The sequence below is a fragment of the Zerene cesonia genome, chromosome 5 (genome assembly GCF_012273895.1).
Source record: "Zerene cesonia ecotype Mississippi chromosome 5, Zerene_cesonia_1.1, whole genome shotgun sequence".
In the NCBI taxonomy this organism is placed as follows: Eukaryota; Metazoa; Arthropoda; class Insecta; order Lepidoptera; family Pieridae; genus Zerene; species Zerene cesonia.
In genome coordinates this window covers 8,143,365-8,156,541 of record NC_052106.1, presented here as the reverse complement: position 1 = coordinate 8,156,541, position 13,177 = coordinate 8,143,365, and the positions used below count along the sequence as shown (strand labels likewise).

Below are 13,177 nucleotides of genomic sequence, written 5' to 3'. Positions count from 1 at the left end.
CCTACCTACCCTACCTACCCTACCTACCCTACCTACCCTAGCCACCCTTGGTATCCAAGGACCCGTGATTGTGGAGAAAGTATAAAAGTCAAGAGCGAACAAAGTGCAATTTGCAAGAAATCATCAGTCACAACTCAGGTCCTAGGTTTGATACCTGTGATTGTGGAAAAAGTATTATATTATAAAGCGAATAAGATGCAATTCGCAAGAAAAAATATAGAGAAAATATAGATCAATAAATAGCACATATAAATAAATAAATATTGTGTGTAAAAATACGCTTAATTTATAGAATCAACAAGTTGTCGAACTAGCTCTTATGCAAAGTGTACGCAAGAAATTTACTGCTTATCATATTCCAGCGAAGCTAATAAAGCGTCTTTATAAAAAGGCATAAGCCTAAAAAGTGCCTAAGTGTAACCATTTCTAAGATGTATTATGACAAGCCTTTCAATTATCTAAATGTTCAACAAAACAGTGAATTGTGTAATCGATTGCGCGTTTAGTTTACAAACACGCAGCATCTGTTTTCATTTTTCGTCAATGTAAAGAATCCTTACTTTGTTTGTCATCATTACCCAGATCTTGGACATTGCAATGTATTTTTCCTCGTAAGTAGAGTGCACATACAATTCGAATAAAATCGCTCTTTCTAATTTCATCTACTTTTGTATTAATAGAGATACTTCTTGCCACAACAGGATATAACTGTATCTAAATTTAAGTACCAGACCAAGTACCAATAATGTTAAACATCGCTATGGGTTAAATAGAATGTTTGTGACAAATATTAAACAAGTACCTTATCTCTAGGATGTCTCTGTACGAGCAATCATACAGTGACGGCAAAACGGCCAACATCTGCTCTCAGACTGACGACACTTGGACACCCTTCACCCCGCCACCTCCAGAACCTAAGGTCGGTTTTTACTTCTTCTGAATGTGATAGCATTTAAAAAAAAGGTATTATCTCTCGTAGGTGTAAATACCGTATAAGCAATTTATAAATAACTTTTATTACAATGATACAGATTATGAGACTCGTTTTGTTTTTAAAACTTTTTCTTTTGAACTTAATGTCCTCTTCACTTTTCGGTTTCCCTCAAATAAGTCCCATCCGTTGTCTTGCTAGAGTGTCGGTATTTGTGAAACTTTCTCACAAGCAGGTACCGAAACGTTATAAGTGTAAGTGCGAATGTGTGTTTGTGTGCAGGTGCACATAGACCACGGCGGCGACTTCGATCGGCGCTACGTGTACCACGTGGCGGCGTCCAGCCAGGGCAAGATACACCAGGAGCGAGGTGACCTTTACCGGGATTTTATATTTATTTTTTAAATAGCTGTACGCCCCGGCTCCGCCCGGGTTGACATTTAACGTAATTGAAATAATAAAAACTGTCCTATCTTTTAAGTTGGATCGATCTGCACATAGTGTGTAGATTTTATTAAAATTGGTTGAGTAGTTCAGGAGTCCATCGCGGACAAGCTATGTGACACGTAATTTAGATATATTGAGAACAATATGAAATAATGTAGCTTGTAAAAGTTGGAAGTGTGTATCTATTTATTTTTGTTTTTTTAATATTTTTATTCTATCTGCACGAAAAATTGTGTTCTGTTTTGGTTCAATAAGTGAGTAATTTAAAACGATTTTTATTAATTGTTTGAGTAAAGTTATAGTTTACTTAGGTTTTATCAGACTAAGACAGCAAAAACAAAGTGTTAGGTGATGCATATTACAAAAAAAACTAAACATTACATATAGCTGCACTAGAAATCTATAACTGTCAACTTTTTAGCTCCTTGTTTATTTATTTAAATCAAAAATAACATCACTCGTATTTTTTGCTTCTTCAAAATATTGAAGTTTTCCTCAATTTTTGAGTTTATACACATTGTAAATCCCAAGTATTTTCGAGTATCTTTAATTTACTTTATTATATATAGTAGAGTTATAGATTTCTGTAATTTTTCCACAACACGATAATAAGATAACAATGAAAAACAATGACTTGAATAATTAACCAATATTATATTACTGTAAATATCATCATAGTCATAGATGGAGACGTCAGACATTTTTGTATCTGGTCAAAATTTAGCAAAGACACATTTTCATTTTCTGAATATCATCACATTTTTAATTTATAATTTAATTTATTTTCTCTTAAAATAAAATATCTCATAAAAAATCAAAATAGAATATTTCCTTTGGTCACATAGCAAAATAATAAACGATTTTTTATGGTCTTATAAAAAATGGAAAAAAAATGGAATGTTGCCAATTGCTAGAAGTATTTATTTGGCATTTATTCTAAAATTAATAAATGAATTTATTTGTTTGATTTTTGGGCCATTTCTTTAATAGCATTGCGTTTAGACACAACAGGGATTTTGGTCATTTCTTGATCATATGTTATCTATTCAAACATTGACCTCGAAACTGGGCCAAAAGAAGTTAACGACGCGCCCTATCATAAAGATTTATCTCCCCGATAAACCGATTGACGTAACAAACAAACAAGCAAGCTCAACGCGTCCGATAGCCCATTTAAAGGAAAAGCACCTGGCGCTGTGTACCAAACAGAACGCACCATAACATTGGCACTTGAGCGATTGCGCTATCGATTGGCGAACGCGCCGATAAGATTGTGGTAGCTGTTGTGTGTCGGCTGAGGGTACACCGGGTGGAGATGTAGATATGATTTTGTATTTAATCGTTTCTGATTTATATGCTTTTTTCACGACTAATGAAAAAGCAATATTTTTTTTTCTCTCGGGTTGTCTGGGAGAGATCGCTTATAGCGATAAGACCGCCTTCTGTACATTTTAAGTTACATTTTTTTTGTCTCTTGTAATTGTAGATTTTATGGTGTACAATGATGTATTTTTCGTTTCATTCATTCATTCATTCACAATAATAATTTTTATTTGTTTCAAAAGAGTTCACTAAAGCATTAAATTATATAGATACTTTCAAGACTCCTGGATATATTGTATAATCTTATCAGCCAGTTAAAATGATAGTTTACAAAGGGTTTGAATATGCTAGCAACTCCTTCAATTGACCCTTAAAGATTTATTTATTTATTTATTTAAACAAAGGCTTACCAACTAGATACATAATTTCACACATACATTTACATAAATACTTAAATACATAAGGTATTTAAGTTATAGGTAGGCTAAGCTTTACCAGTATTTAAAATAAAAATAAAATTTTAACATAAAAGAACGAATATTGAAAAAAAGAAAAGATGAAGACCTGATTATAATTTACCTTCATTAATATATTTTATACATAAACAAATATTCAAGATTTAATAAATGACAATCGTCTTTGTTCAATTATGTTAAGGTCTCACAGCACCACTGCCATTATAACCGTGAACGATATCCACTCTTACGACATCTGATAACGAATCGCCTCTAGATATTACGCGTCCAGTGTGTTACCACCTTAACGGCCTTACCGTTGGTCTAATATTTGTGCACATTTGCAGGGACTTGGGATATGATCAGAGGGAAAGTGGAGGCCTTCACTGGGCGGAGTAAGTCGAAAGATAAGCAGAATAAGGTGGGTTGTGGTGTGATGATAGATTTTAGTAAACTTGTAGACGTTTCAGTTAAATTAAATAATTATCGATAGTGTCTCTTTTGAGTCATTTATGAAATAGTGTTGAATAATTGGTACGTAATTAAACGCGTGCTCTTTACTATTTGTTTAAGCAATTGTATTTTTTTTGTTTGTCAGTTCAGGATCTTCTAAATAACTAAGTTTACTTTGCAGCAGGTACCGGAATCTGACGCTATCGCCGAGTTGGATTCTGTTATTGACAGCTATCATGGCAAAACAAGTAAGTAAATTTATGATAATTTGAACTGAGAAACTGTCGAGCAAAGTATTTTACTTTAAATTAATTTTTTCTTGCAGTCAAAGAAAGCAGTAGCGTTTTAAAGCGCTCCCGAAGAAAAAATAAAGAATCACAAAATGACGCCAAAAATGGCGGCACCTGGCCTAAAGCAAGGGCAAATTTTATTTTGGAAGAAAATGCCACCGGTACAATAGTACAACCTCGGTCTAGAAAAGAGAGGCCACATCTGTCTATCCTGCTCAGTCCACCGACCAAGCTACCGCCTGAACCGCAGAGGTCAAACACAAATCGTAATTCGAATCCCATACCGCTGGGACACATGCCTTTAACACAATCGACGGCGCCGGCGCGGCATTCTGTTTACAAGTCAATAGAATCGAGCCCGGCTATTGAACATTTTCCCAAACCAGCACCTCTAGCTATACACAACCCTTTCGCGTCACCAAACAACATGAACTTCGAAAAAAGTAGAACCTTGGAGAAGGAAAGAGACAAAATATCGATAAGCGATTATGAGCATGACGTCACACCGAACAGACTCAGCTTGGTTCTCAATCCATCGGATGATTCTTTGGATTACCAACCCGCTACGAGAAACAGAACAAAAAGCCCTCATTCATTAGATTTCATGGTCAATAAGGGTCCGAGTTCACTCGACTTTGTCACGCGAAAATCGCCCAGCTCTTTGGATCACACAATCAAAAATCACACGGGGAAAGATATTCTGGATCAGTATTACTCGTCAAAAAAGTCCTCATCACCCAAAACGGTGAACAAGTACCCCTCTGACAGCGATAGTTTCGGTCCTGATAGTTTGAATAGCAATGCAAACTTTCCCATGACAGGGACTTTACCTTCACAAGCTAGATTACAATCGCAATACTACAGAGGGCCGTTCACGAATTCTAACCCACACACATCCAGCAGATACACACATCTATCCAGCCCCACGAATATTCCCCAAAGCCAATCGGGAGAAAGTATAGGGACTAGTTATGATATGCACTCTTTTACATCACACACGCACAATATGTCGGACTTACAGCCCGTACCTAGAGTGAACCGGGAGTACCACCACACATACGAGGGTGGAACGTTTCCTAGAAAGAAAGAAAATCAAAGGTTTCGAATACCATCCAACCCCAGTGTGACTTCTAAGAATTCTGCTGGGAAATTAAGTACAGGCTCCATAGAAAGAAGTTCAGAAAGAAATTCTCCTATGCCGAAATTTCACGTGGAAGTTTTAAGCCCTGGACATGGCGTTAAACAATTAGCTCATAAGGGTTTAAGAAACTCGATGCCTGAATACTGCGGTCTAGGCTGGAACAAGCCTTTACCGGGAGAGCTTCGGAGGGTGCATATCGATAAGAGTCAGCAACCTCTGGGCATACAAATTTATTGTCCACCGAGTAGCGGTGGTGTGTTCGTTTCTACTGTTAACGAGAATTCACTGGCCAGCCAAGTGGGTTTACAAGTTGGTGATCAATTACTCGAAGTATGCGGGATAAATATGCGCTCTGCGACTTATTCTCTGGCAGCAAGTGTTTTGAGACAAATCGGTAACTCGATAACGATGCTTGTTCAGTACAGTCCTGAGAAGTACAAGGATGAAATGGAAGTGCCAGGGAGCTCGTCTTCTGGAGAAAGTTCTCATGATGAGGAGGTGTCTCTCTCAGGGTCTCCCACACCTAGAAATTCTCCAGGCCCCCAGCAATCTCTGCGAATGGATGTTCCGTCAACGGACGCTTCGACGTTAAGGCAGTCGCAAGGCAAAGATCTGCCTAGGTTTCTGCTGATAGAAATGCGCAATTGTTCAGATTTAGGTATAAGCTTAGTGGGGGGTAATGCGGTGGGGATATTCGTACACAGTGTTCAGATAGACTCTCCGGCGTACATAGCAGGGCTGCGGACGGGAGACCAGATTCTAGAGTACAATAATGTCGACTTAAGGCGCGCCACGGCTGAGCAGGCCGCTTTGGAGCTAGCAAAGCCCGCTGATAAGGTAAATATATTATACACAGTAAAATTTTGTTTGATATAACAAAAGTAAAATTTGTGTGGTTTATTTACAATAGCAAATTTTTTATGTAAAGCGTTTATAATCGCTTTATTGATAATATTATAAATCTAATAATATTGAAACGCATTTATACTTGCCATGAAGAACCTTGCATTAAAAATCCTGTGATTTCTAAACTATAAAAAAAAAAAACTTTTAGGTGAGCGTGCTAGTCCGCCACGATCTTCAGCAGTATCACGAGATAAAGGACAAACCGGGCGACGCGTTCTACATACGCGCGGGTTTCGACCGTTGCGCGAAAATCACCTCTATCGGTATGGACACGATAGACGAGTATTCCCTGTGGTTCCGCAAGGACGAAGTGCTCTTTGTGGATAACACCTTGTTCAACGGCGCTCCGGGACTGTGGCGGGCGTGGCAGTTGGACTGCAAGGGCGTGAAGCGACATTGGGGCACTATACCTAGTAAATTTAAGTGAGTATATTTTATCGTGTATTTTTTTGTCTATATGGTTTGGTGTCTAGTAAGTTTTTGTTTTTTTTTTACGTTTCCGTCTAATAATGAGAGGAAATAATATCTGAGAGAGACAGAGAAAGAGAAGGAGAGAGAGAATATTTAATAAACAAAATACGTATAAATAATTAACTTACTATAAATTAATAATTTACTTACAGAGTGGAAGAAATACTCCGACGGTCGATGGGCACACTGGACAATGACGCCCAACGAAGGGCTTCCAGCACGGCGCGAAGGTCGTTCTTTAGGCGGAAGAAGCACCGCGACAGCAAGGAGCTCGCCTCCTTCTCCAACACGGAGCTGGGCTGCTGGAGCGACTCCGGCACCCTGGCTGATGATGTACCGCCTCTGTCGTACCAGCGGGTCGAGAGGCTGCACTGTGAGTGATGCAAATGAATGTGTATACAATTTTTTTTTGTGAATTTGGAGCATATTGTTATTTCATATAAGTATATGCCGAGGGTCCATCGAATAATGTACACACATCGAGATAAATAGTTTACAACTTTATTATCGTCATTAAATTGAAAATATTATTACACTGATGAATTCATCACCAACTAATTTTTAATTGAATCTTTCTAAACGAGTCAACCATAATCATTATCGTCGTCGTATATACTGGACACATGCCTCTCAGGAGTGAGTCATAATTCACCTCGCTGGCTAAGTGCATGTTGGCACATGTCGCATATCGTCGAACATTTAATTCTTCGAAATGTCGACTTCCTCACGATATTACGTGATTATTACGTGAAATAATCGTTTCGAGCACTGGTGTTGTGAATAATGTACTGATAAATAGCGCTTCGTGTGGTTCCGAACACTTGACTATTAACATAACGACATATTATATGAATAACACATTATTTCTGCGTTCAGACGGCAGCCGCCGGCCAGTGGCGGTGCTGGGCCCGCTGCGCGAGTGCGTGGCCGGCAAGCTGGTGACGGACTGGCCGCACGTGTTCGTGCGCCTGCGCCCCGACCCGCGCGCGCTGCGCGACCGCGCCGACAAGGTGCACACCAATATACATACGCACATATATCACTAGCACGCCCACACGGGTGGATGCATAACACACTACACATACATACCAATAAACAGATGTACAATGGCACAGTCGAACACATATACTCACCGCAAAAGACACATGCGCATAACAATCATCACGCGCACGCATTTTTATATGCGCATACTCAAACAGAAGATTCTAAAAAGCGACAACTCTCGCCCGCAGTTTAATTTTACCTTCTATAATTTAAAAAATAACATAAAAGTTTTAATGTTTATCGCTATCGAAACGTTGTACAATATCTCAAAACACAGAATCGTAACTGTGCAAGTAAAATTACCCGAAACAAAGAACAGTACCATATTTTAAACGAAAATAAATTATCTAATTTCCAGGGCATCCACTGCATAATAGACGTGAGCGTGCCCATAATAGAGAAGCTGCACAAGCACCAGATATACCCTATCGTCCTGTTCATAAAGTTCAAATCGTTCAAGCAAATAAAAGAAGTGAAGGACACCCGCTACCCCGCGGACAAGCTCTCCGCCAAGGCCGCTAAGGAAATGTACGAGCACGGACTCAAAGTGGAGAATGAGTTTAGGAATTATATCTCAGGTTAGTTGGATGTTGGATGTTGGGTGAAAAATAAATATTAATTGAGCTACTTAGTCTCGATTTTCGTATTAGTGTATTATAATACACTAATACAAAAATCCCATGACCCAATCGTATACGATTAGGTTAGATGTGAGCGTGACTTTTGATCAATTAAAGTACAGAGATGAGAATTAATTTACTTTGTAATCAACTTGTGATGTTTATACGTATAAACGTACATAATTAATACAGATCTTGACTTATAAATCAGGTTGATTAAGTAGATATTATATAATAGTTAATTTATTTACTGCAATATCAATATAGTGACATTCATAAAATTACACATTTTAAGAATCAAACAGTACACTTGCGAAAAATTACTTATGAACGTATTCGTTATCACAGCGGAGATCCCGGCGGGCGTGAACATAGCGTACATGTGCACGCAAATTAAGGAGGCAGTCGAGGAGGAGCAGAATAAGACGCTGTGGGTGCCCTCCGCGCAGGCCTGACCCCTGCCCCCCACTCCGCACAAGTCCGTCACCTTCTGCACGCACTACAAGCACGAGCACGACAAACGGGACAAACGGGACAAGCGTGACAAGCGTGACAGACGCGACTCCCTCGAACACGACGTCACGTACCACTCCGATCCGGGACAGGAAAAGCCGGAGACCACCAAGAAGAGAGAGCCACAAACGGACACCGATGACGTCAGATACTACTCGGAACCGGACTGCAAATACTTCGAAATCGACTACGAATTCCTAAAGGAGTTGCGACAGATAGCTAGAAACAATTGCCCGAAGTGTCGCAAGAGGAGAACGAAGAAGGACAGCGGGAGGCACAGGGAGAAGAGACAGAAGGAGAGGCGGAGGGAGACCTACGTGCTGTGCAACGGCAGGTATCACAGCGACAGAGAGCACTGCAGGTGTTGCTGCAAGATATGCAACAGATCGACGGACACACTAGACTCAATAGAAGACGAATATTCGTTAGTATCGAAAAGCTACAGTTTCCCGTCGAGCTCGCGGTTGCGGGTCAAGGAGAGGAAGAATTCGATACAGTCGAACAAATCGGTGTCCTTCTTGGAATCGAGCAACGAGAGCTCGCTGAAGGACGAGCCCAATTACACGGCGAAGAGTTTCACGAACGACTTGAAGAAATTCCTCCTGAAACCGTCGTCGCCGCGGCTGAGTCTGCGGGAGAAGTTCATGATCAGCTTCAAGCAAGAGCTAGAGGCGACCAAGCGGTCGCCCAAGTTGAAAGCTATTAAGGGCCTCTGGAAGTCTTATTGAGTTTTTGGACAAGTTTTTTTCGGACACAATGAAGGATGATTCGTTTTGTTTTTGCGAGGGTTAAATTGAGTATAAAGAGAAGAGGAATAGAATTTCAATTATGAAAAAAATTATAAGACAGTTATGTCAAAAGGGTTAAAGGGTTAAGGGTAAAGTTTTGGGCATGTGTAAGAGAATGAATATTAGGGGAGGGTTTTAGAAGGAAATTTATTATCTATAAATAAAACGAATCATTTTTTAATTGTACTTATTTACATAACAGTGAGCGTATCGTGATTTTGTGTGTTACGTATTAGAAACGATGTACGCCTAATGGGTTCTTCTTTTTTATACTAAATGATACAAAATTGCGGTACACTACACTAATTATAAATTTCCATATACAATTGTCCATCAAGTGACATTTTGGTGGTTCTAACATTGTGATTATTTATTCTATTTAATTATTTAAATACTATTTTTATCTTTTTATATTTCCGTGAAAGTCAGGTCGAATGTTAAAACAAACATCGCTTTCTTAAATGATTTATAGTATTTTTCATGTGTTTAAAATCTCTGGATTTTTTATGACTGTAATATTGAAGTGGATAGTTAAATTTTTTATCTATAGCAGTAGTCATTTAGATTTATGGTGATATTATAATGATTTTCACTATTATATCAATAATTCTTTGAATAATTGTGGAAATAGGTCGAAATATACTTTTTTTTTCATAATTTGACCTGACTCACACTATCCTTTATTCTTGGTGCTTAATTATGTTGTGTATTTTTGTATAATTTATATTACAATAATTGTACAAAGGTGTTCATGTTGGTCTAAATGTATGATAGCAACGTAGGTGCTCGTCTGTATATACCCGTCCTTGTTTCGTTTATGTTTTGTCTCTTTCTATTTATAAATGGTTTTATTCGCTGTTACGGTCAGTTCAGTTTTACTGCAAGGCCTTTTACTGCAAATTATTTTATGTATAGATAAGAAAAAACGATACAAATTGACGGACAAGAGGTCTATTATAATTGTAGCAATGTTCTTTTTTTGTGGGCTATAGTGATATTGAACTGACATTAATATGCGATTTTTAAAGCGTCCTTGCTATCTATCTCTGAAAGAGAAAGGACACAAAAGAGAGGACACTAATTATTCGTCGGAGATTCATTATTTGCGATTTTGGTATTTCCGATAAATATTAAAGAATTTTGTTATTTTAAGGAGATGGTGGAATACATTAATGTGCGAAATTTTGCAATTTTAGATACATACTAATTATTTACAGTAACTTATCTTAATTGTAAGAGAGAGTGACGTCACATACTTTCAGCGTTTTCCTTATAGATGGTTAAATTTAGATCTAAATGCGATATAAATACAAGTGTAGAAATATAATGCGCAGTAAGAATATTCGCTGTTGGTTTTAGTAAAACACTAATCGCATTGGTGAGGGCAACATAAAGACAGTAATATTCCAGTTTGATATTTCTATAAACTGCGTAATTCGTGTTATCTAGGCAATTTCGCCTTGATCTGCCGTCTCCTCGTAATCTAAAACTATTTACTCGAGTAGCGTTTTAACGTTAGTCTAGATTCGTGGTAGTCATCTAGGGATCAATAGGGGCAACTTTTGTTGTCTATCTAGCTGTCTGTATACTTCTTTAAGTAGTCGCTCAGTAGAATGGCCTTGGGAAGTTAGGTTTTGCATTTTAACTTTGGATTTAAGGGCGGGAATGGGAAATGTGATGTGACAATTATAATATGCATTTATGAGAACAGATTTTGCCTAATATCTTAAAAAAAAGGTTGTTAGAAAATTATTTAAAAATATGTCTTTTTTGGGTGACAGAAAACCCATATGTGTGGGGTATCATATATCACACTTTATTCCAAGTTTGGGAGATATAGGCATTATAATGTGGTCTGGCAAATTATTACTAAGAGATTTATTGTCTTCATGGAAGGACAGTAAACATAACGTTCCATCTTTGGAAGTTTCTGGAATTTCCTTGTTTTAGTAAGGGATCAGTTAAAATGCAAAATCCACTCAAAAATATATTCGTTAGTCATTTGACGATATACATAAATAAAAATTTACACGTAGTGTTAGAATTAGATACATTTGCAATAAGCACGTTTGAGAGATTTTATTAGATGGTCGGAACATATCTGATTTTATTCGTAAGAGCAATGTTTTTCTCTTTCCTTAGGCAGGGTTGTTGGTTAGGTTTGCTGTTTATGTCATATCTATAGCTATCGCAGGGGTTGTGACGTCTTAAAGCAGTATTAATTCCAGTGCGAGATGTAATGGCGCTAGATGTATAGCTTATATGTATAGCTCTCTTTTCCACACTGGGATAAGTACTGCTTTTAGACGTCACGGTATACCTCTGCTACTATAAATTCACGAAACTTAATGAAATTCACATGTATGTAGAAATGTATAGATCGTGCCAAACACGTTCTATAGATATAAACACACCTTAGAACGTTCAAAAGTTAGTAGAAATAAGTTCCTATAATATTTGCCGTTATGCACTTGAGCACTATATTCTGCACAGAGTACATCTACTATATAAAAATAAGTCGGCTTTTCCTTCCTGACGCTATAACTCCAGAACGCACGAGCCGATTTCCACGGTTTTGCATTTGTTGGAAAGGTCTCGGGCTCCGTAAGGTTTATAGCATAGAAAATTTAGGAAAAAATTCAACGGAAAAGCGGGAAAATCATTTTTCACATACAACCATCTGGTGGCGAAACGGAGTTCGCCGGGTTTGCTAGTATTTTATAATTATAATAAATAAGCGATTGCCGTAGGTACTAACAACTTTTCCATTAATTTTTGATATAGTCTCAAACTGCAGTTTTTTGTTAAATATTATAATTGGTCCCAGTTTTTATAATAAATCTGAATTATTGTACAAACTTGATACAATATACTTTTGTTTTTTTTATATATTCATAATAAATTCACACCAATAACGGTAAAAAAATGCAGTTTTTGACTATGCTGGTATTTAAGCCGGTCTGTCTGTCGGTGCCTATAATAGCAATTAGCTACAAAGTATTTATCTAACGTTACGATTCCTACATCTTCGCCTTAAATTATTTATATTTTTCCGTAACAATTTAAACAATTCAACTACAAATTCAATGGACCACATACTTTGCCGTGCTGTAGATTTTCGTATCATTTCAAAGTATATTTACATGATACATAATTTTCATTGTGTTAAACTCGCATAGATTTATATTTTTCTGGACATATTTTGATAATAGCAATAAACAAGTGCTCTTTAACCAACGAAAATAATAGAAATACAAATATATTTTAATATCATTCACTAAGGTTGTTTCGTCAGAGTGCATATTTATGTGTAAGCTTTAGTTGTCGGTCGTTGTACCGTGATTTTGTCATATTTTAATGAAGATATACTGCGGTTGTTTTTGACTATCAATCTAGACCAAGACGTATTAACAAGTGTGTAGGGGCGAAAATTGGTTGTACCGTAATAAGATGATATCATGTTACAATATTACACAATTTGTTTTAACTTTTACAGCTGCCAAATTGTAATAAAAAATATGGACTTTATTTTAACATCCTTATATATGGTCCGTTTAGTCTGACAATATTGGACATAGGTAGTAGACCGTAGAAATTAAATGTCATCACAGTATTTCAATGGATAAGAACACAAATAGGACCCACCTTATCATGTGTTTTAAGCGTTGGTATGTTATTGTTTTCTTATACAAAATGCGGCTGGAAATGATCATTTGGGGTTTTCGCTAGTTTCTCCCACGTGTGCTACAAAGCAGTATCGACAGCAACTGTCGTGCAGACAATTGAAATACTCAC

General features: G+C 37.4%; 1 protein-coding gene across 1 annotated transcript in view; it reads left to right on the top strand.

The window, feature by feature from the left end:
- LOC119840226 (disks large homolog 5) overlaps window positions 1–11,726 on the top strand; it is a 20,524-nt gene extending 8,798 nt beyond the window's left edge. Inside the window, exons 17-27 of the mRNA XM_038366740.1 lie at window positions 814–919; window positions 1,214–1,301; window positions 3,504–3,577; window positions 3,794–3,857; window positions 3,935–5,877; window positions 6,095–6,369; window positions 6,570–6,790; window positions 7,294–7,427; window positions 7,820–8,039; window positions 8,430–8,515; window positions 8,561–11,726. Coding sequence (XP_038222668.1) covers window positions 814–919; window positions 1,214–1,301; window positions 3,504–3,577; window positions 3,794–3,857; window positions 3,935–5,877; window positions 6,095–6,369; window positions 6,570–6,790; window positions 7,294–7,427; window positions 7,820–8,039; window positions 8,430–8,515; window positions 8,561–9,322 — 3,973 coding nt within the window. The 3' untranslated portion in view covers window positions 9,323–11,726. The remainder of the gene's footprint in view (window positions 1–813; window positions 920–1,213; window positions 1,302–3,503; window positions 3,578–3,793; window positions 3,858–3,934; window positions 5,878–6,094; window positions 6,370–6,569; window positions 6,791–7,293; window positions 7,428–7,819; window positions 8,040–8,429; window positions 8,516–8,560) is intronic.
- Window positions 11,727–13,177: the final 1,451 nt, after the last annotated feature.